The sequence below is a fragment of the Asparagus officinalis genome, chromosome 1 (genome assembly GCF_001876935.1).
Source record: "Asparagus officinalis chromosome 1, Aspof.V1, whole genome shotgun sequence".
Classification (NCBI taxonomy): domain Eukaryota; kingdom Viridiplantae; phylum Streptophyta; class Magnoliopsida; order Asparagales; family Asparagaceae; genus Asparagus; species Asparagus officinalis.
Genome location: NC_033794.1, coordinates 120,612,338 through 120,632,979, shown reverse-complemented (window position 1 = coordinate 120,632,979; position 20,642 = coordinate 120,612,338). Strand labels below are relative to the sequence as shown.

The window sequence follows — 20,642 nt, the reverse complement described above, 5'->3', positions numbered from 1 at the left end:
CATGCGGAGCAACACTTGTCATCCCCGCGGGAATAGGGGGTGGAAAAGAAGTCGTCTACGGAAAAGGAAAAGAAGCTCCGATACCCGATCACTTCTTAGAAGAGAAAGACGATGAAGATAAACCTGCCCCTCATCTATTTAGATATGACGCAAAAGCGCGCGATCTAATGGAGAAGTATGGGTATGACTTCACACTCGGAGAAGGTCTTTTCTTTGGTCGAGGCCCACGAGTTCCACCTCGAATGGCCTATGTACCGAAGGGAAAACCCGATGATTATTATCGCCACAAAAGAGGTCTTGGCTATGTCTCCTCATCCGACGACGAATGTTGCTGGCAAGTCATCGATCAAATTGCTAACAAGGCTAGAAAAGGATACTCTTCTGACTCTTCGGCTTGGGATTCCGACGCTAGCCTTGGTGAAATGTTCAAAAAGTTGATGTCGAACATGGTTACGGTCGATCCTATCACAATAGAGGAAGACGACCAGATGCCGACATGGGAAGATGCATGGGTTCATCACCTAAACATGCAGTATGGTGATAGGTTCGAACAAAGAGAACCTCCTACCGAAGATCAAGTGATCCAAGTGAATATGGGAAGTGAGGAAAATCCGAAACCGATATTCATTAGCGACAGTCTCCTACCCGAGGAGAAAGAAGAGTTAATCTCTCTTATCAAGGAGTACATTGACGTGTTCGCCTGGAATTATGAAGACATGCCAGGACTCGATCCAAACGTAGCAGTGCATCGTCTTAATATTAAGTCGGATGTCAAACCTGTCAAACAACAACAAAGACGGTTTCGTCCGCAAATGATGGAGGCGATTGAGGCCGAAGTTAAGAAGCTTATCGACTCGGGCTTCGTTAGGGAAGAGCAACATCCAGAGTGGCTTGTCAATATTGTCCCAGTTCTTAAGAAGAACGGGAAGGTCAGGATTTGCATCGACTTTCGAGACCTCAACGCTGCATGCCCAAAAGACGATTTTCCCCTTCCTATCACGGATGTCATCATCGACAATACGTGCGGGTTCGAAAGGATGTCTTTTATGGATGGTTTCTCTGGTTATAACCAAATAAAGATGCATCCAGATGATGAAAAGCATACTGCATTTAGAACGCCTCTCGGTGTCTTCTGCTACACGGTTATGCCCTTCGGCTTGAAGAATGCAGGTGCTACATATCAGCGAGCCATGTCAAAGATCTTTCAGGAGCATCTCCGAAAGACTGTCGAATGCTACGTAGATGATTTGGTCGTGAAAAGTCGTGATAAAAAAGATCACATTAAGGACTTGAAGACCATGTTCGACTTGATGCGAGCCCATCAATTGAAGATGAATCCTACCAAGTCTTTCCTCGGAATGTCTAGTGGTAAATTCCTGGGATTCGTCGTCACCACCAAAGGTATTCACATCGATCCTGATAAGGTAAAGGCGATTAATGAATTACAGCCTCTGAGAAACCTCAAGGAGCTCAGAGGATTGCAAGGGCGATTAGCTTATATTCGTCGGTTCATCTCGAACCTCTCAGGAAAATGCCAACCATTCTCCAAGCTCGCAAAGAAGGGCGTGTCTTTTGTATGGGATGACGCTTGTCAAAAGGCATTCGAGAGTATTAAAGAATATCTCTCGAAACCTCCTGTACTCGTTGCACCGAAATCGGGCAAACCGTTCTTGATTTATGTCAAGGCGACGAGCCACTCATTAAGTGCATTACTTGCACAAGATGACGATAACGGTCATGAGCAGGCTGTTTATTATTTAAGCCGAACCATGGTAGGCGCTGAATCTCGATATCCTATGATTGAAAGAGAATGTCTCGCCTTGGTGTTTGCTATTCAGAAGATGCGACATTATCTGGTTGGGCAGACCATTTATGTTATCTCTAAAGTTAATCTGGTTCGAGTATTCATGACTCAACCAGCTTCCATGAGCTGGCGATTAGCAAAATGGGCCTTACTCTTGTCCCAATACGACTTACATTTTAAACAATAAAAGTCAGTAAAAGGACAGGCCATCTGTGATCTCCTGGCAGCTAATCCAACTACGGACACCGTCGAGATATATGACAATCTACCCGATGAAGCCCACGAAGTCAACGCAACTTCGCACCAGCAAGTATGGCGTCTATACTTTGACGGCGCGTCACGAGCAACTAATGTAGCAAGTGCTCCTGGAAGTTCTAAGATTTCTTCCGGAGTGGGAGTTGTCTTAGTTTCCCCAAGAAAGCACGTGATGCCTCGAGCTTACTCATTGACCGAACCGTGCTCAAATAACGTAGCCGAATATAATGCATTATTCATAGGACTCAGTTTTTCTAAAGAACTGGGGGTGGAGTATCTCGAAGCCTTTGGCGATTCTCAACTGATAGTTAAACAAGTTCAAGGAGAGTACGAGGTTCGAAGCCAAGATTTAATACCATACCATAAGATGGCAGTGGAGATGGCAGAATCATTCGAAGGATTCTTTATCGAACATATTCCACGGCTACAGAATACCTATGCAGACGCGTTAGCAGCATTGGCCGTGTCTCTGGCACAACCTCCCGAAGCAGAGCAGTTTGTTACGGTAAGAACTCACCAACTCCTAGTACCACTTTACAATGAAGATGCCAAGGAAGAAGAGGTTCAAGAGGTGCACGCTACTCAAGTCGAGTTCGAACCACGAGATTGGCGTTTCCCCATCATCGACTACGTCTTGCATGGAATCTTGCCAGAAGATGTGAAGGAAAGAGAGTCAATCAGACGAAGAGCACCAAGATTCTACTATAATACGAAAAATCGAACGCTATACCGCAGGGGGTACGATGGGTTGCTAGCACGTTGCTTATCAACCAAGGAAGCTGAAGAGGTCCTTAGGGAGGCGCATGAAGGAGAGTGTGGTGCACACCAACCTGGTCCCAAGCTTTATGACCGCATCAGAAGAATGGGATATTTTTGGCCTTCCATGATGAGTGATGCAATCACGTATGCCCGAAAGTGTAATGCATGTCAAATACACGGGAATTATATGCACCAACCTCCGGAGCATCTGCATCCTTCGATTACGTCATGGCCGTTCGAGACTTGGGGAATGGACATTGTTGGCCCTATAAATCCCCCATCAGTCAAAGGTGACCGGTTCATCCTGGCAATTACCGATTACTTCTCCAAATGGGCTGAAGCAGTTCCACTCAGAGAAGTTAAAACGAGTAACGTCATTGCATTCATCAAGCACCATATCATCTATAGGTATGGTGTTCCAAGACGAATCATACATGACAACGGTCCTCAGTTTGTCAGCAACGCCTTCATAAGGTTCTGCGAAAAGTTTAAAATTCAGGATATCTCGTCAGCAACATCAGAAGCGCCTTGAAGAATTGGAAAGGCTAGATGAAAAGCGCCTGGAAGCTCAACAACATATTGAGTTTTACCAAGCTAGAATTTCTCGAGCCTTCGACAAAAAGGTTCGACAAAGGAGTTTCAAAGAAGGGGATTTAGTTCTAGCTGAAAGACGGCCTATGATCCTTAATTCCAAGAAGAAGGGCAAATTTGAACCCAAATGGGAGGGACCATTCGTAGTGGAGACAGTCTACTCGAGTGGCGCATATCGCTTAGTCACCAAGGACGGAGGGGATTTGGTTCTAGCTGAAAGGCGGCCTATGATCCTTAACTCCAAGAAGAAGGGTAAATTTGAACCCAAATGGGAGGGACCATTCGTAGTGGAGACAGTCTACTCGAGTGGCGCATATCGCCTTGTCACCAAGGATGGTGACCGGCTTATGATGCCGATAAACGACAAGTTCCTGAAAAAATACTATCCTTAGTATCTTCAGGATAACTAATGTATCGGGAAGTTCCCAGAAGAATATTACATGGGGTATTCTTAGGGATAACCCAGTCACTGTAGAATTGATGAATAAGAAATCTACGTTCGAACTCTGAATGTCAGAATGTTTCTTTTTATCAAAATTCTCTAACTCTTATGAGTTATTTTTTTTGAGATGAGATCCAATCCTCTGATAGGTTAATCTTTCCTCACCAAACCATCCGCTGATCAAATTAAACGACGGTGGATCCACCAACATTTCCATCTGCCCGTCGTTGGCATTTCTCAGACTCAACATGTTAGGTCCTAATCACCTAGCATTAAAGTCTTCCTTTGAGTGATAATACGAGTTGGCACTTTCTTTGCTACCCGTATTCCACTTTCTTTGCTTTCTGGTCAAACCTATAAAAGTTAGGGCCAAAGCCAAATTCCTCTCTCGATTCCTTCCATGAACGAGAGGTCCACTTTCAATTTGAACAATCAAACCTATAAAAGTTAGGATTGTTCCCGATCTCACTTAGTCAAGCTTTGTTCCTTTTTCCACCAAACCTATAAAAGTTAGGGTTGAAATTGGGCTTTCCCCTCAATAAATGAGAGATTCTTTGATTCAAATGACCAATCCTATAAAAGTTATGGCCGTTTGAACTTTTCCGATTCTCGGAGTGGAGATCCCACTCTTAGTTTCATCTTTTCGGATTCTGGGGGTAGAGATCCCACCTTGAGTTTCCTTTCTGACTGTAGATAGAATATAAAATTCTTCCTCTTCAGTCCCGGGAGATAGAATATAAAATTCTTTCTCTTCCATTTTCCAGTCCGTCTTTACCCTGAGAAAAGACACAATTCCCAACTTCCAATCCGTGTACTTTATGTATGGGGAATTTTATTTCAACTCCTAAATAGAGATAAGCCTACGCCTAACACGCGTTGCCGGTTTAGTCTTTCACCAATTGAAAAAGACACCAGCATATAATTCTGGGGACTTTCATCCCGAATCCTAAGTAGGGATGAGTCAACGCCTAATACGCGTTGCCGGATGCCATATTCCCGTAACAAGGGCGAAGCCTATGTATTCAAAATCATAGCACAAAGTCTTAGAGAATTCACTCTCTTAGCACAACGTTACATGCGGAACGGATTTAGACAATCCGCATGCTAGCCCGATTCAAACGGTGATCGGTAAAGGCACATCAAACCCGTTGAAGGCTGGGGGTTTGCTAAAAATCCTAAAGTCTATGTCTAACACACATTGCCGGTTTAGTCTTTCGCCGATTGAAAAAGACACCAAGGTCTAAACTTGGAGAATTTTATCCCGAAGCCTAAGAAGGGATAAGTCATCGCCTAATACGCGGTGCGGGGTACCTTTTCCCTATAAAAAATGATGAAGTCTATGTATTCAAAATCATAGCATTAAGTCTAAGAAAAGCAATTCTCTTAGCACAACGTTACATGTGGAACGGATCTAGACAATCCGCATGCTAGCCCGATTCAAACGGTAATCGGTAAAGGCATATTAAACCCGTTGAGGGCTGGGGGTTTGCCAAAAATCCCGTAAATCTTGTCATTCAGAATAAACACAGAAAGATCACGAAAGAAGCAAATGCGGAGTCTCTATTAATAGATCGAGTCAAAAGCATACAATAAAAAGCTCGTTAGCCCGAAGGCAGTTGGCGGCTGAGAACATGAGACTTTAAACTAAAAAGTCTATCTACATAACTCTGCTCGAGTTCTGCCTGCAGATCAGCTCGAGCAGATTCTTCAGAACTGCTCAAAATCTCCGCGGCTTCACTCTTCAGCTTCATCAGTCTCTCCTGGGAGGATCCTAGCCTCTCGAGTACCTGTTCACGAGAACACTCTAATCCAGCCAGGTCATCTGCGATAAGAGTAACGGATTCCTCGGCGCGCTTCAAGGCCTCTTTCAACCTAGTCACTTCCTCGCGGCTCGAGTCCAAAGAGCGGAGTAGCTCAGCTCTATCCGTATCTTTCCTCGCTACGGTAGCCATTAGCTGCGCAACGGAGCTCTCATGTGACTGAAGCTCGCATCCGATGGAAGATCTCAGGTCGCGCCACTGTGCCAGCCTATGCTCCAGCTGAGAGGACACGAAAGAAGAAGCCCCGCTAGTTTCCAATTCCTTTAACTCTCGGATCTCTGACTCCAGAACAACGAAATCGGCAGTGAAGGAATCGGCCAATTCCGGGCATCCTTCTTCCCTCATCATCATCATGTGGCGAGAAAAGGAATGCCTGAACTGATCGAGACAGTATCCTCTATGAAGAAGTTTCTCGATCATGCCGTTATAAAAGGCAGTGAAGAAGCTGAGGTCCGTACGGAAAATGTCTCTGTTAGGATCGGTATCGACCAAAAGGGCGCGGACACGCTCATATAGAGAGGATCGAGATCCTACAAGCAACAACATAGAAGTTTAGCAGATTATCAAATACGATAAGGAAATTCAAAGGTAGATTCCGAGCATACCATCGCCAGCGGAGGTCCCCTCGGGCTGAGGTCCGGCGGACTCCGAGATAACGGCAGAAGTGGTCATGGAGGGTATATCAACCCCTGTAGGCAGATCGCTCATACCACTCGGCAAGGGCGCGAAGGCGCCACTTCTATGCAAACTTTCAGTCCCGAAAACTGTAGTAGTATCAGGCACAACGACCGGTCCTATAGTTACACTCCTGTATTAGTCAAATAGAAATTTGGACAAATAAGGAGAATCGGGACAAGAAGATCGTATGCATACCGGTAATCCCACTGTCATCAGATGCGACGGGAATACCAAGAGTCATAAGGGTATCGGCCCAAGCGGCTGGTCCTATGATTACACTCATCCATTAAAAAAAATGAATGAAAAGCAGTGCGACATCCAAGATCATATGCATACCTGCAAGTCCGTCACTTCGAGGTAAGCTAGATATGCCGGGAATCGATATTGGGTTAATCCCAATGACTGGCGCTGTAATATTAATCCTTCGTTAGTCAGACAAAAGATCAGGCAAGATGAAGGGAATCAGATATATACCTGTGAATGAATTCCCCATGCTTGAGGAGGGTATCATTGGATGTAGATATACCTGAATATGGGACGGTGGGCTCAACACTATTCACCTGCTCAAGATCAATGTTTAGATCGATGCCCAGAGATCCGTCATGAAGGGCGTCGCACATCTGCTGCATGAAGCAATCCATGTTATCAGATCCAGGAGATACCGGACCCGGTGGAAGTTCGCCCTCTTCAAAGAACCCTGGAGCATAAAACATGGTTACGAATCCCAAAAGGTAAATCACCTTAAAGCAATAAAAATAAATATTACCTTCCCCTCCATCGGCGATGCTTCCTACATCCATTTCAAAAGGACGCTGACCGTCGTGTGGTTTATGAGCGGTCTTCTTCCTTTTCGGGACGCCCGCCCTCCTAGGACCAACAGGTCGGTCATGCACGGACTTGTCACACGTCTCAACATGCGTGGGAGCTCGATCGCCGGGCCCTGAGCTCGTATAACGAGAAGCTGGCGACTCGTGATCGTCAACTGTCCTACCTAAAGTGACAATGGTCACGAACAAGATTTATCGTTTATACCAAGTAGAATGGAGAAGGAAAATCAAAGAGCACGACAAACCTGTATCAAGTTCTTCTCTGTCAGTATCTATATCCACATATTCCTCCTCAGAAGTCTCGTCGTCATCACCCGTAGGAAGGAGCTCTTCATCATCTTGGAAAGGAGATTCGGCATGCCCCTTTCTCTGCTTCTGAGCAAGCTCAGCCCTGCGAGCAGCCATCATAGCAACCTGGACCGAGTGCTCGGACTGTAACTCTAAAAGACTCCTCACACCTATGAATTCATGGGCGGAAAGGAACCACTTGCAACTGAGAAAGGTGGTCAGCGGCTTACGCCTATATGAAGGAAGAGCAAAATGGGCTCCAGTGCAGCCTGCCATAGTCCACAGCCATGCTCGTACGCCGTCAATAAGCCCTCCCTCAACCTGCAGACCACGGCTTGGATTCCCAACATATAGTTGGTCATAGCCGAACTGACGAGCAAAACGGCAGGGAAGGGAAGGCTCTATGTGGCATCGATTCTTCACCCGAAGAACAAGATACCCAACGCGGATGTTCACTAACCAGCGGAAACTACCAACGTCGAGAACAGTCCGGTCACTTCTAGGTTTCTCCTCGTCAATCAGCACGTCACCATAGCGACCCGAAAAGTGAGGAAAACACTTGAAGAACTCCCATCTCTTACGGACTCAAAGCTCTCGTTGTACATCACTGAATTTGTTCCCGAGCCATCTGCTCTTCTCCAACAGCTGCATAAAAGGAACGGGGACATCAACAACGCTGGGCGCCGACATCAAGTCAGGACGGTGAAGGACAAGCCACGCCATCAGATATGCATAAGGAAGCTCGACCTTCGGACAAATAAGCTCGGTCGATGGTTCAGAACCCCTCTGCATAAAACTACTGACTAGACACCTAAGCCCGCAATGGATGCCAGCAACCATCGCTGGGAGCAGAGAAAGCACTCTCCCGTAAGCTAGCTGAACTGCAGAGAAGAGCACCTCGATAGGTAAAGCGTCTGAAGGCTGGTACGGAACAACACATTTCTTCAACCAGAGAGCAAGGTAGCCTGCCAGTAGAGTCCGGGGCTCAATGGACTTCTGTGCACGACGGAAAAACGAACGAAACTTGGTTCCTGCAGGAAAATCTCCCTCAGCACTGGCAATGGTATAAGAATGAGCCTCAGCCTTCTCCACCAACTCATTAATGGCGGTAGGGGTCAACACATCTAACTCACGAATGGGCTCGCCGGAATCACCCTCCAAATTCTGGAACAAATAGCTAGCAAACTGCTTCAAGCTGATCTGCTTCTTCCTTTTCGCTAGAAGAGAAGTCTGGACCAAGGAGGTATAATAGTGACAAGTGAGGTCCCAAAGAGTGTCATACATATCAGGAGTATCTTTCTTCAAACACTCCAACTGCTGGTTCGAGGGAAAATACTCCTGATAAGGACAATCCCCCATCGGAAGACCAGAAACCTGATGCATCTCATGCAAGGCCAATCCTAACTCGCCCCCGCTGGTCAGGAAGGTATTACTATCAGGCATGTATGTCTCTAACAGCGCCAAGAAATGACGACAGCTGACCGGGAGTCCGTACATAGTGGCTCGTATAGGTGCATACAATCCACTGCTCTTCAAATCCCTCTCCCAGCGCGCTAAGACGAAACTAGTCATGCGTGCCCACCACCCCTTGGCTAGTGAGGAAGCCCAACCATAGCATCTATAATCCGGTGGAGGTAACCTTCTCCCAAGAAGAGCCAGACGGTTACTCACGGTAGGAGCAGCTGCTGACACCTCGCCTGGGGGCACAGTGGCAAGGCCCATGATCCCTGGTCGAAGACCACGAATATGATGATACCCGCCAGAACCTGGAGTCTTGTGATGAGAGGCATACCCACACTCGACTCGCTCAGCATCATTAGTCAGGTGCCAGGACATCTGTCACCCCACGGCCTGTCCCTTCAAATGAGTGAAGGAATATTGACGCGGGATAGAGGGAATGTACAAGAGAGCTCCTTCGTCGAGAGTCAGCCAGTGTTCCTCGGTAAGGGTCAACGCAGCAGGATCCTCAATGTGATCTCCGAACAGGAAATTGGGCTTCTTTAAAGCCTGAGTAGAGGTAGAATCCGCAGTAAAGGAGGCATCCGTGATAAGCTGGCGTAAGCAGTGACGCCCTCCTTCCCGTATCAAACGACAGGATTCGTCGGAGCGATCTCTGTCAAACTGAGGGAGTGGACTAACGGCCTGCCTGATAGAAGCCGAAGAGAAGACCTCCCGGCTACAACCAGTATTGGCATGAGGAGGAAGGCTACCCGCGGGAAACTCTACTGCAATTCCTACGAGGTCGAGGTCGGCGTGGAGACATTGAAAATCTGCAACGAAAAGCAGCAAGTCAGGTACAATCTAAAATATGAATACACGAAATTTAAAAGGGAAATTAAGAACTTTAATTAAAATCCTATGTATAAATAGGATTTTATAGTTGAAGTCTAGTTAAACCTACAAATTTCGTGCATGCGAAACAATGATTGTCATTTTTGCGGTGAATTTTGGTGCAATACCCAAAATACCCTTCGTGTTCAAGGCTAAATTCGGGTCAAGGACACGCTCGAGTTGGGTCATGGTCATCATATCTGATCATATAGCACCCCTGATACCCCACAATTTTGGTTAATTTTACAAATAAGCCCTTTTGTAGAATTTAGCCAATTTTGCATATAGACCCCTTCACAAATTTCAATTTAACATCCACATGCCTTTATCAAAACTTTGGTTATTGGGTTGTGGTCTAAACTTTTGGAATTTCAGCCCTAAATTTCAGCCCTTTGCATATAGACCCCTTCACAAATTTCAGTTTAACATCCACATGCCTTTCTCAAAACTTTGGTCATGGGTTTGTGGTCTAAACTTTTGGAATCTCAGCCCTAAAATTTTAGCCCTTTTGCAAATAAATCCCTCTACACTTTGTAAGTCGCTTTTTTGCAAATAAACCCCTCAAACAACATTGATTCTTTCGCATGCAAACACCTATCAAATTTCGGCCAAAAGGGGGGGTAAAATTTCAGTCCTAAATTTCAGTCCACTTTGCATAAAAACCCTCAAATTTCAGTCCATTTTTGCACAAAAGCCCCCAAAATTCGGCCATATTGTAATTTTGCATAAAACCCCCCAAATACTTGTGCATACACAACCCGTCATCTTGAGAGCAAAAAGTTGTGATCTTTGCATAAGAGTTCATGGTATACCCCCATCACAAACATAAAGCTATGATCTTTCTTGAAAAAAAAAAGGAGAGTTTTGAAGAGGAACTTACCAAATCAAGAGGCTTTTCTTGAGCTTGAAGATGATGAAACCCTAGCTTGGAGGAGAGAGTATTTTCGGCCAAGGAGAGAACACCAAAATCCGAAATTTCTTTATGGAGTTTATGGGTTTAGAGTTCTTGGAAGGTAAAGAACAATGGTGGAGGGATAGAGGTAGAAGAAAATGATTCAAGAGGGAAAGGATCCTCTTTTGAAAAGAATTTGAAAAGAGGGGGAAAACAAAAGAGGAAAGAAAATTCAAAAGAAGGAAGAGAGGGGAGGGGGTGTTCGGTTTTGGCCAAGACACCCCAAGGGGTGTCTCGGCAAAACCGAGACACCCCAAAGGTGTCTCGGTTTTGTTGAGACACCCCTTGGGTGTCTTAACCCAATTTTGACCCCCCGAACCTTCTTCGAAGTCCGAATTCGCCTATTTTCGCCGGTTGTTGGACGTTCGAGGATTCGAAATCCACACGAGTCAACGTTCGACGATTCAAAACCCTAGGGTCAACGCCGGTCAACGCGTAACCCTAGATCAACACCAGTCAACGCGTTGCGACCAAGGTCAACGTTTGACGATTCAAAACACTAAGGCCAACGCCGGTCAACGCGTAACCCTAGGTCAACGCCAGTCAACGCGTTGCGAACAAGGTCAACGTTTGACGATTCGAAACCCTAAGGTCAACGCCGGTCAACGCGTAACCCTAGGTCAACGCCAGTCAACGCGTTGCGACAAAGAGTCAACATACTGTGATTCGAAACCCTAAGGTCAACGCCGGTCAACGCGTAATCCTAGGTCAACGCCAGTCAACGCGTTGCAACAAAAGTCAACGCGTTGCGACCAAAGTCAACGTTTGACGATTCGAAACCCTAAGGTCAACGCCGGTCAACGCGTAACCCTAGGTCAACGCCAGTCAACGCATTGCGACCAAAGTCAACGTTTGACGATTCGAAACCCTAAGGTCAACGTCGGTCAACGCGTAACCCTAGGGTCAACGCCGGTCGATGCGTTGCAATGAAAGAATCATTACAATCCGCACAAGTCGACGTTTGACGATTCGAAACCCTAGGGTCAACGCTGGTCAACGCGTAACCCTAGGTCAACGCCAGTCAACGCATTGCGACCAAAGTCAACGTTTGACGACTCGAAACCCTAAGGTCAACGCCTGTCAACGCGTAACCCTAGGTCAACGCCAGTCAACGCGTTGCAACAAAAGTCAACATTCGAGGATTCGAAATCCGCACAAGTCAACGTTTGACGATTCAAAACCCTAGGGTCAACGCCGGTCAACGCGTAACCCTAGGTCAACGCCAGTCAACGCGTTGTAACAAAAGTCAACGTTCGAGGATTCGGAATTCACACAAGTCAACGTTCGACGATTCAAAACCCTAGGGTCAATGCCGGTCAACGCGTAACCCTAGGTCAACGCTAGTCAACGAGTTGCGACCAAGGTCAACGTTTGACGATTCAAAACCCTAGGGTCAACGCCGGTCAACGCGTAACCCTAGGTCAACGCCAGTCAACGCGTTGCGACCAAGGTCAACGTTTGACGATTCGAAACCCTAAGGTCAATGCCGATCAACGCGTAACCCTAGGTCAACGCCAGTCAACGCGTTACAACAAAAGTCAACGTTCGAGGATTCGAAATCCGCACAAGTCAATGTTTGACGATTCGAAACCCTAGGATCAACGCCGGTCAACGCGTAACCCTAGGTCAACGCCAGTCAACGCGTTGCGACAAAGAGTCAACATACTGTGATCCGAAACCCTAAGTCAACACAATGTGACGGAGGTAGTTCAAAGTCAACTCAATGATACGAGCCAAAACTCCATTCAGCAGCTGTAGACTTGAGACTCCGACGACGGCCAAGCGATAAACGCAGCGCCGGAAGAACTACGGTTATTCGTCAAAACATCGAATAGACTGAAAATCGAAGGAGCCAAGAGTTAAAGCTAACTGCAGGTCCTTTACGCCGACTGAAGGCTGGATCAATCACATCCAAAGTGTTCCAGCCTCTTCTATAAAAGAAACAAGGCCGGAACGCTTTGGAGGGGGTATCTGTAGGCATCGAAAATTGCCTAATAGGTCTCCACGAACAGTTCAGTGTTAAAGAGCGACGATGAACGTCACTATCTGGTTCATAGGAGTTTGACTGACGATTGAAGTAAACCGACGAACTACATGAGCTAACAGAATTTCGGGATAACAAAGGCACGGGCTAATCGAGAGCCCCGCGATATTACAAAAAGAACAACGCCCTTCGTGTCTCGTCCATTCTACAGATAATCGAACCAGTGGAGCTGATAAAACTCTTCGTCAGACTTCCAATGCACTTCGAATCACTAAAATCCGAGTTCGGACGAAGAATTTACAGCGGAAGCGGACGAATGCACCTCAACGGAATGTCTCGGAAATTCCGAGACACCCCAAGGGTGTCTCGGAAATTTCGAGACACCCCAAGGTGTCTCGGAAATTCCGAGACACCCCAAGGTGTCTCGGAAATTCCGAGACACCCCAAGGGTGTCTCGGAAATTCCGAGACACCCAAACACCCCCAGGGGTGTCTCAAGGTTTCCGAGACACCCTAGGGGTGTCTCGGGTTTTCCGAGACACCCCAGGGGTGTCTCGGGTTTTCTGAGACACCCCAGGGGTGTCTCGGCTTTGCCTAGACACCCCAGGGGTGTCCCAACGCCCTAGGTGCCCCCATGCCTATAAATAGGAACATTAGGCCTCACTTTTGGAGGATCTGGATTTTTGGAGAGTTGGCGAAGCCCTGCTACAGTGAAGAGTGGTCGAGCGCTACAACACAAGAGAGGTCTTCATCACCCGTGTCCGTTCCTTAGCATTACCCTTCGCCGGTAATCCTAAGAAGAGCAAATATCTCGCTTTAGCCGAGATAGGCGCTTCAAGCTTCTAGATCTCCTCGCGGATCGACAAAGCTCTGTAGTCCACGGATATCGACGTCCCCGTCACAGGCTAAAGACCCACGCAAGCAAGAGACGATAAACGGATCTTGTGTTTATTTTCAAGAAAGTTGTAATTTTTATTTTCGTTATTTGAATTCATTTGTAACGTTTGAAGTTTCTAATGAAATCAATGATAAAGGCAACTTTTGACGAAAACAGGGGCCATCCAAACCGAGCTGAAGGCTTCGGTTCACTTCCTCCGTTTCGCCAAATTCCTTACGATTTGAGAGATATCTGCATTCTAATATGAAGAGACCGTCAATTTGTAGTCTCTTTTGCTAGAGCGTTGCAAAGATCGTCACCTTGTAACCTTCGTCTTGGCTCCTTGAAAATATGAGAGTCGTCAGATTGTAACTCCCGATGTTGATTGTGAAGGCTATTGAATTGGAGTTTTCATCAGTTGTCGTGAAGGTCCTCAAATTGTAGCCTACTGGAAGTCGTCAGATTGTAACTTCCATCATCGGTGGTTGATGGGGGATAAGCTATCTATTGTGATTCTATCATCGGTTTTTGATGGAGGATCAACTATCTATTGTGATTTTTAGACAGCCTACAGGGCCGTTTGTCATAGACTGCATACCTATCCCACAAATAAGGATTGCCCAGTATAGCCTGACAAACATCCATTGGAACGACTTCGCACGTGACCCTGTTAATATATGACTCGTGGAATGCAAATCTAAAAGTGCATTGATTAACTACACTCAGCCACGCCTCCTTGTGAATCCACCCTAAAGGATAGAGCTTTGGATGCTAATCGTCTTCAGACCCAGTTTCTGAACCAAGGCCTCGGATATCAAATTCTTCTGATTTGCTGGATCAACTATGGCATCAACCAAGCTAGTCTTCACCTGTAACTTGAGAAAAAGAGTTGCTCTCTGGGATCTTCGTCCTCTTTCGCAGCCTGCTTCCCTGCCATAAGATTGAGACTGCTATTGGGCTCCGTCATCCCTAGAACTTATTTCAGGCCTTGAGCTATCACGTATACATTTTTCTCCTCCTTCTTCTTCAACCCTTTTGGTTTGAGATGAAGATACTTCTCCAAGCACTGATCAACGACTTGCCCTGTCTGTTTATAATGACTACAAGTCGGTCCTGTTTTCCCTGGATCGCCCTTCTTCTCCTCCTCCTTGGGTTGTGTGCCACTAGACTTGCCTCTAGTTTGCTTGTCATTTCCTTTGTCTTGTTGCTCTTCTTCTGCTTTCCCTCAATGGTAATAGCCTTCACGTTCGCCTCTACAATCGACTCAACCATGAACAGCTTCATCTCCTTTCGGATGTATTCATTCAAACCCTCCATATACTTCATAAAAACAGGTTACTCCTCCGTCGCAATGTTGAGGACCATAGCTTGTTGTTAAAACTCAGTATTGTACTCTTGAACAGTTTGATTGAATCGTTAACACAAGCCATACCACTTGTACTAATGCTCTTCAAGGAATCCCACTGAGTAGAACTGCTTCCTCAATAGCTCCTTGAACTTGCTCCACGATAAAGATTTCTTCTCCTGCTTGTAGTAGGACTTCCATCACATCAAAGCATACTCGGAAAGTTTCAGTGTCGTGAAAACGATCTTCTTCTTAGATGAATAGCCATAAAGAGTAAAATAGGTCTCCATACGCTCAATCCAATCGTCAAGCCTCTCAACGTTGACACTCACATCATAAACATGTATCCCCACTTTGAAATCGATTTAAATTATGGTAAGAACCCTTACCCCCTTGATGTGGAACAGTCTTGATGGTCTCGACCTCCTCGTTAGAATCTAAATTTTCATTGTCTCCATCGGATTCTACAGGTCGCTTCTTTGACCTTGATGAAGGTTCAACCTTCTTGTCGCCTCCGTGGATGAGATCAATGAGCTTTGTGAGCATCGAACTGATTATCCCGATCTATTTCTCCACCCCATCAAGTCTGGATGAATTGTCGTTTTCAGACACCTTCTTCTTCTTTCTTGACTTCTGGACTTCTTCCAAAGAAACAAGAATCTTGCCTAGCTTCTTGTATTACAATCGAGTCAGGACCATACATAGGATACCCCTTCACAAGATCCGATTTTGCTCTAATACCAACTTGTTACCAGTCGTCGTGCGAGCACCTTTGATCGCGGAATCATCAAATGTGTGTTTTGAGAAGAAAACAACAAGCACAAGAACAATTCAATTTGGCGAAGGAAAATATCTTCTCTAAATTATGAAGAATAAAAGATTATAAAATCTCTCTCTCACAATCTCTCTAGAATAAAGAAAAACTTCTCTATTCTCACTAAACTCTTTTCTGATGTTTAGAAACCCTAAATAATTCCTATTTATATGTTAAACAATATGGGTGGCAAAGTGGTAAATATCTAGAATAAACCCAACTAGGATTCGTCCAAAATAAGAATCCAATTTGGCCTAGGAAAACGTTATCGGTCGACCGAAGTATCACTATCGGTCGACCGATCGACCTCTATCGGTCAACCGATCGATCTCTATCGGTTGACCGATCAGAACGAGGTTCCAGACCATGTAATCGTGCATGTTGTCGGTCAACCGATCATGTTCAATCAGTCGACCGACCCAAAACTCCTGTAATGGCTAACGGTCGAATCGGTCGACTGATGATGGCTAACCGGTTGACTGATAAGGCTTCATCGGTCGACCGATGTTAGTCCATCAGTTGACCGGCCAGAGCTGTTTCACCAGCTTCCTGATTTCCGCCGTTTTCCTGATTTCCACCGTTTTCGCCGACTCTTCCCACTCTTCTACTCTCAAACGACCATAAAAATTATCTATCCTTAAGCTCCCATGAGTATCGTTAAGTTTCCGAAACAAAGAATATACACCCGTATCATTTCCCTTCTAGGAGTTTTGGAAACTAGCATAAAATGTGTTAAAACCAAGGCCAAGAAGGGAAATAAAAACAAGGCAGCCCCTAGTTAAGAGATGATGTCGTGGGGTCTCTATGTTGACAGCTAAGGTTCATAGATGGAAATTGGACTTGACGACAAGATGAACGCAAGGAATTGAAGCAAAGAGAAAGGGCTTTGAAAAAGAGCAGCTAGTTGAATTGAAGGGGGCATGGGGATCTGTATTCCACTCACTTTGATGGTAGATTAAAGACTTTGGAAGTCTTTGGTCGATATATAATTAGTTTAGTAGGCTGTAGGCCCAAACATATTCATTGCTTAAATTGAGACACCTTAGATCTTCATATTTTCAAATCTTTACATAAGAATTTTTGTAAAGCGGGTAAAAAAAAAGACTTCTATTACTTTCTCCATTTTAATTTTTCTATAGTGAAAACATACTATGAAAATTTAATATTTTTAATAAATCTCAACTGGTCATTCTTGGTCTGCTGAAAACAAGAGATCGACTAAGAGCCTTTCAATTAGAAATTGAATGATAATCTTTGAATTCATAAATGTTGACCATTTTAAAATGATCACTAATAAGTTTTAATTTATACATTTTGTTGTGGAAAAAAATAATCATAACACATGGAGGATTTATATTGGATGAGTCGGGATTTAATCATACTTTTGACAACAAATTACTATTCAACCCTCGGAAATCCTAGTTTGAAAATATAAAAATAGCATACGTTAGCATGTAAATTATGGAAGATTTTAAGTGTGTGAGAAAAGTCATAGATATAAATTTGATGCGCCTTGCTTTTAGGAAGAGACTTTGACAAGAGAAACACATTAATGATATTAAGTCTTAAGTAGCCTCAAAAGAAATAGTGGCGGAGGAGACTGGTAAACGTGAGAGAGACTGCATGGAATAAATAATATGATGTTGAAGGGAAAGCAGCTGCTCGTCCGTTTCCTGACTTTGGAGCCAATTGGGGGGAAGGAGATGGAGAGAGAGAGAGAGAGAGAGAGAGGAAAGAAAGTTAAATATGCTTTTAGGGATTAGAATAGGGACAAAAAGAGAGGTGATTTGTTTAATAGATCCCATGAGATCCACACATGTGGTTGTATGATCTTTGATGTGAATTTGATTAAGAAGACGTATACCTAACTAGCCCATGGCACGTGTGTTAGTTATGTTGCAATAATTAACAAGTTCAGAAGAGGAAAATCTAGTGTTATACTTTTTATAAACTATATAAAGTTGTACCTTATTAACTACCATCAATGTTCAATAGATTTGTGTAAAATTACAATAAACTGTTATGATAGATGTATTACTATGAACTTTTAAATCAATACAAAGAATATCACAAGATACGGTCGGAAACTATACAGCAGTTTTATGGTAATACTTAAAAGTCTCTAGTTAGTTATAAATTAGACAATAATGTAAAACTCATGCTGCTTAGTAACTTTATCTAAAAGTTTTTTTTTGTCAATGAAAAATTTTATTCACTCACCAAATTTGTAACTTTTATGTACATCATGCTACTCTTAAATTGAGATATCAGCTAGACAAAAGTTGATAAAGAAAAACAGAAAAAAACACAAATATCATCCACTCCTAGCAGCTACAGTGAGGAGAGCCAAACTTTTTCTTCAGCTGGAATTGGGGAATTGAGAAGAATAGTTAAGATATCCACTTTTATGCTTTTGATCAAAAGATCACTGCTCCTAGTTTGTCATTTGAAAAATCTGTCATTCCTTTCTCTCCAGATAGTGTACACAGCAGTGGAGAGAGCCATTCTCTTGATTCTTTGAGTGATACCCTTCCCCTTTAGCCTGGAATTATACCAATCCAATAATCTACTCCATTCCGATGCCCTCCATTTAAATTTCAACCAGTCCATGATGGCATTCCAAATCCTGTTAGAGAAACTGCAATCAAAAAACAGATGACTGCGGCTCTCCATACAAACACCTTCACACAAATAGCATTTATTTGTTTGAATGATCCCCTTTTAATTAATCTATCTTGCGTTAGGAGCTTGTCTTGAACTGCTAGCCATGTAATAAAAGAGTGCTTTGGATAGCAAAATTTCTCCCACACTATCATATACCAGCTTACTTCTGCTGTAGCTGGGGATAAAATAGAATAAAGGTCGGAGAGATGAATTTTGAGTTGTTATAGCAGGAACTGATAAGCTTCTTCATGTTATCAACTCCCCCCAAGTAATCAAAGCCTTGTCTCTAACTTTAAGCATTTGTTTCCATACCCATGAATCTCCAGACTTCACATTCACAGACCAAATGTCACTGTTTTTGATGTAGTTTTCATGAATCCACTTTATCCACAAAGATTCCTTATTTGTATGAATATACCAGATAGTTCTCAATGCAGCAGCAGTGTTCCACAGGGAAGCATAAAAAATACCAAGGCCTCCATTCTTTTTTCCAGTGCAAACTTTTTCCCAATTCACAAGAGGAGGTTTAAATTTCTGATCAGAGTTGCCCCACAAAAAGTTTCTACAGAGCTCATCAATTCTGCGCAAGACCTTAACTGGAAGAATGTAGCAAGAAGTCCAGAAAATTTGGATGCCCAGGATGACACTTTTAATAATCTGCAATCTACCAGCATATGACAGCTTTTTAAGCTTGACCCAAGCTTGAAACTGACCTAAAATCTTAATGAAAAGTGGACTGCAGTCTATATATGACATTCTTTTACTTATAAGAGGCAGACCAAGGTATTTGATTGGTAAACTTCCCTCAGGAAAGTTTAAACTGTTCCTTATAACACCCTTAATTGATTCTTCAACCCCTCCATAGTAAATAGCACATTTAGATGGATTTTCTTCCAAACCCGATTTTTCACAAAAATCTTTTACACAGTCATAGATTTTTTGAACTGAATAAAGCTCCCCCTTACTGAAAAGAAGAAGATCGTCAGCAAAAACTAAGTGGGTAATGTTGAGTTTCTTACATTTGGGATGAAATTTAAATTTCTTGTCACCCTTTAACAGATTAATGCTCCTAGAGAGATACTACATTCCAAGAATGAAAAGATATGGAGAGAGGGGGTCACCTTGTCTTAAACCTCTTTTGCCTTCAAAATAACCATGTAAAGATCCATTAAGAGAAATGGAATACCTTGGAGTGGAAATGCAAGTAGTAATCCAGCTAGTAAATACCTTTGGAAAACCCATGTCATTGAGAATATCTTGCAGGAATTTCCAGCTGATTGTGTCGAAGGCTTTCCTGATGTCAATATTGATCATAACTCTGGGGGACACATGCTTTCTTCCATAATTTTTAACAAGTTCATGTGCTAGCAACATGTTATTTGTAATTTGTCTACCCTTCACGAAGGCATATTGAGCTTCATTGATGAGGAAACCCATGACAGATTGAATCCTGTTTGCTAGGATTTTTGAGATGATTTTGTAGAGACAGTTACAGTAGGAGATAAGTCTGAAATCAGTAGGGGTCTTAGGGCATTGGATTTTTGGAATCAGTGCTATATAGGTAGAATTTACTGCCCCTAGTAATTTTCCCGTTCTGAAAAATTCTTCAACTGCAGCTGTGACTTCATCTCCAATAATCGACCAAGAAGATTTGAAAAAAGATGCACTATATCCATCGGGACCTGGTGCTTTGTTATCAGGCATAGAGAACATAGCAGCTTTTATCTTATCTTTAGTAACTGGTGCAGATAATAGATTTGCATGGCTTTCTAATAGGCAAGGGCCACTGCGGATTACATTGATGTCTGGAGTTGAAGTTGGAGTGGCAGATCCCATAAGATTCTTATAATATGAAATGAATTCATTTATAATTCCCTCTCCATCTGTAATTTTTTCCCCCAAGTTATTGTAGAGAACCAGAACTCTATTCTGATGCATGTTTGATCTGGTGATGGAATGAAAAAACCTAGTGTTTCTATCTCCTTGAATACTCCAGGCTATTCTTGATTTTTGATGAAAAAAAGAAAGTTCACAATCTAATAGCTTGTTATAAGATGAGATAAGGCTTCTTTCTTGACTAATGAGTGCATCATTAAAGGGGTCAGATTGAAGCTTCTTTTGAATTTCCTCCAATGCCAGTTTTGCTCTTTGGACCTGTTCGCTAATGTTGTGGAAATGTCTTTTATTTGTTTAGCTCCTTCAAAGATCCTTT

At 43.8% G+C, this 20,642-nt stretch overlaps 1 protein-coding gene across 1 annotated transcript; it reads right to left on the bottom strand.

Moving 5' to 3' along the window:
• Positions 6,902 to 7,684, bottom strand: LOC109840591. The gene is made up of 3 exons (XM_020409309.1): positions 7,422 to 7,684; positions 7,116 to 7,340; positions 6,902 to 6,909 (listed from the first exon to the last, which is right to left on the bottom strand). Exons 1-3 carry the CDS (start codon positions 7,582 to 7,584, stop codon positions 6,902 to 6,904), a joined length of 396 nt encoding a protein of 131 aa, XP_020264898.1. The 5' UTR covers positions 7,585 to 7,684.

Bases quoted from the DNA above. Each gene is read 5' to 3' on its own strand.
- LOC109840591 (XM_020409309.1), bottom strand. From the start codon at position 7,584: ATGATGGCTGCTCGCAGGGCTGAGCTTGCTCAGAAGCAGAGAAAGGGG. The intron at 7,341-7,421 runs GTTTGTCGTGCT...TTGTCACTTTAG, and splicing joins CAGAGAAGAACTTGATACAG to GTAGGACAGTTGACGATCAC.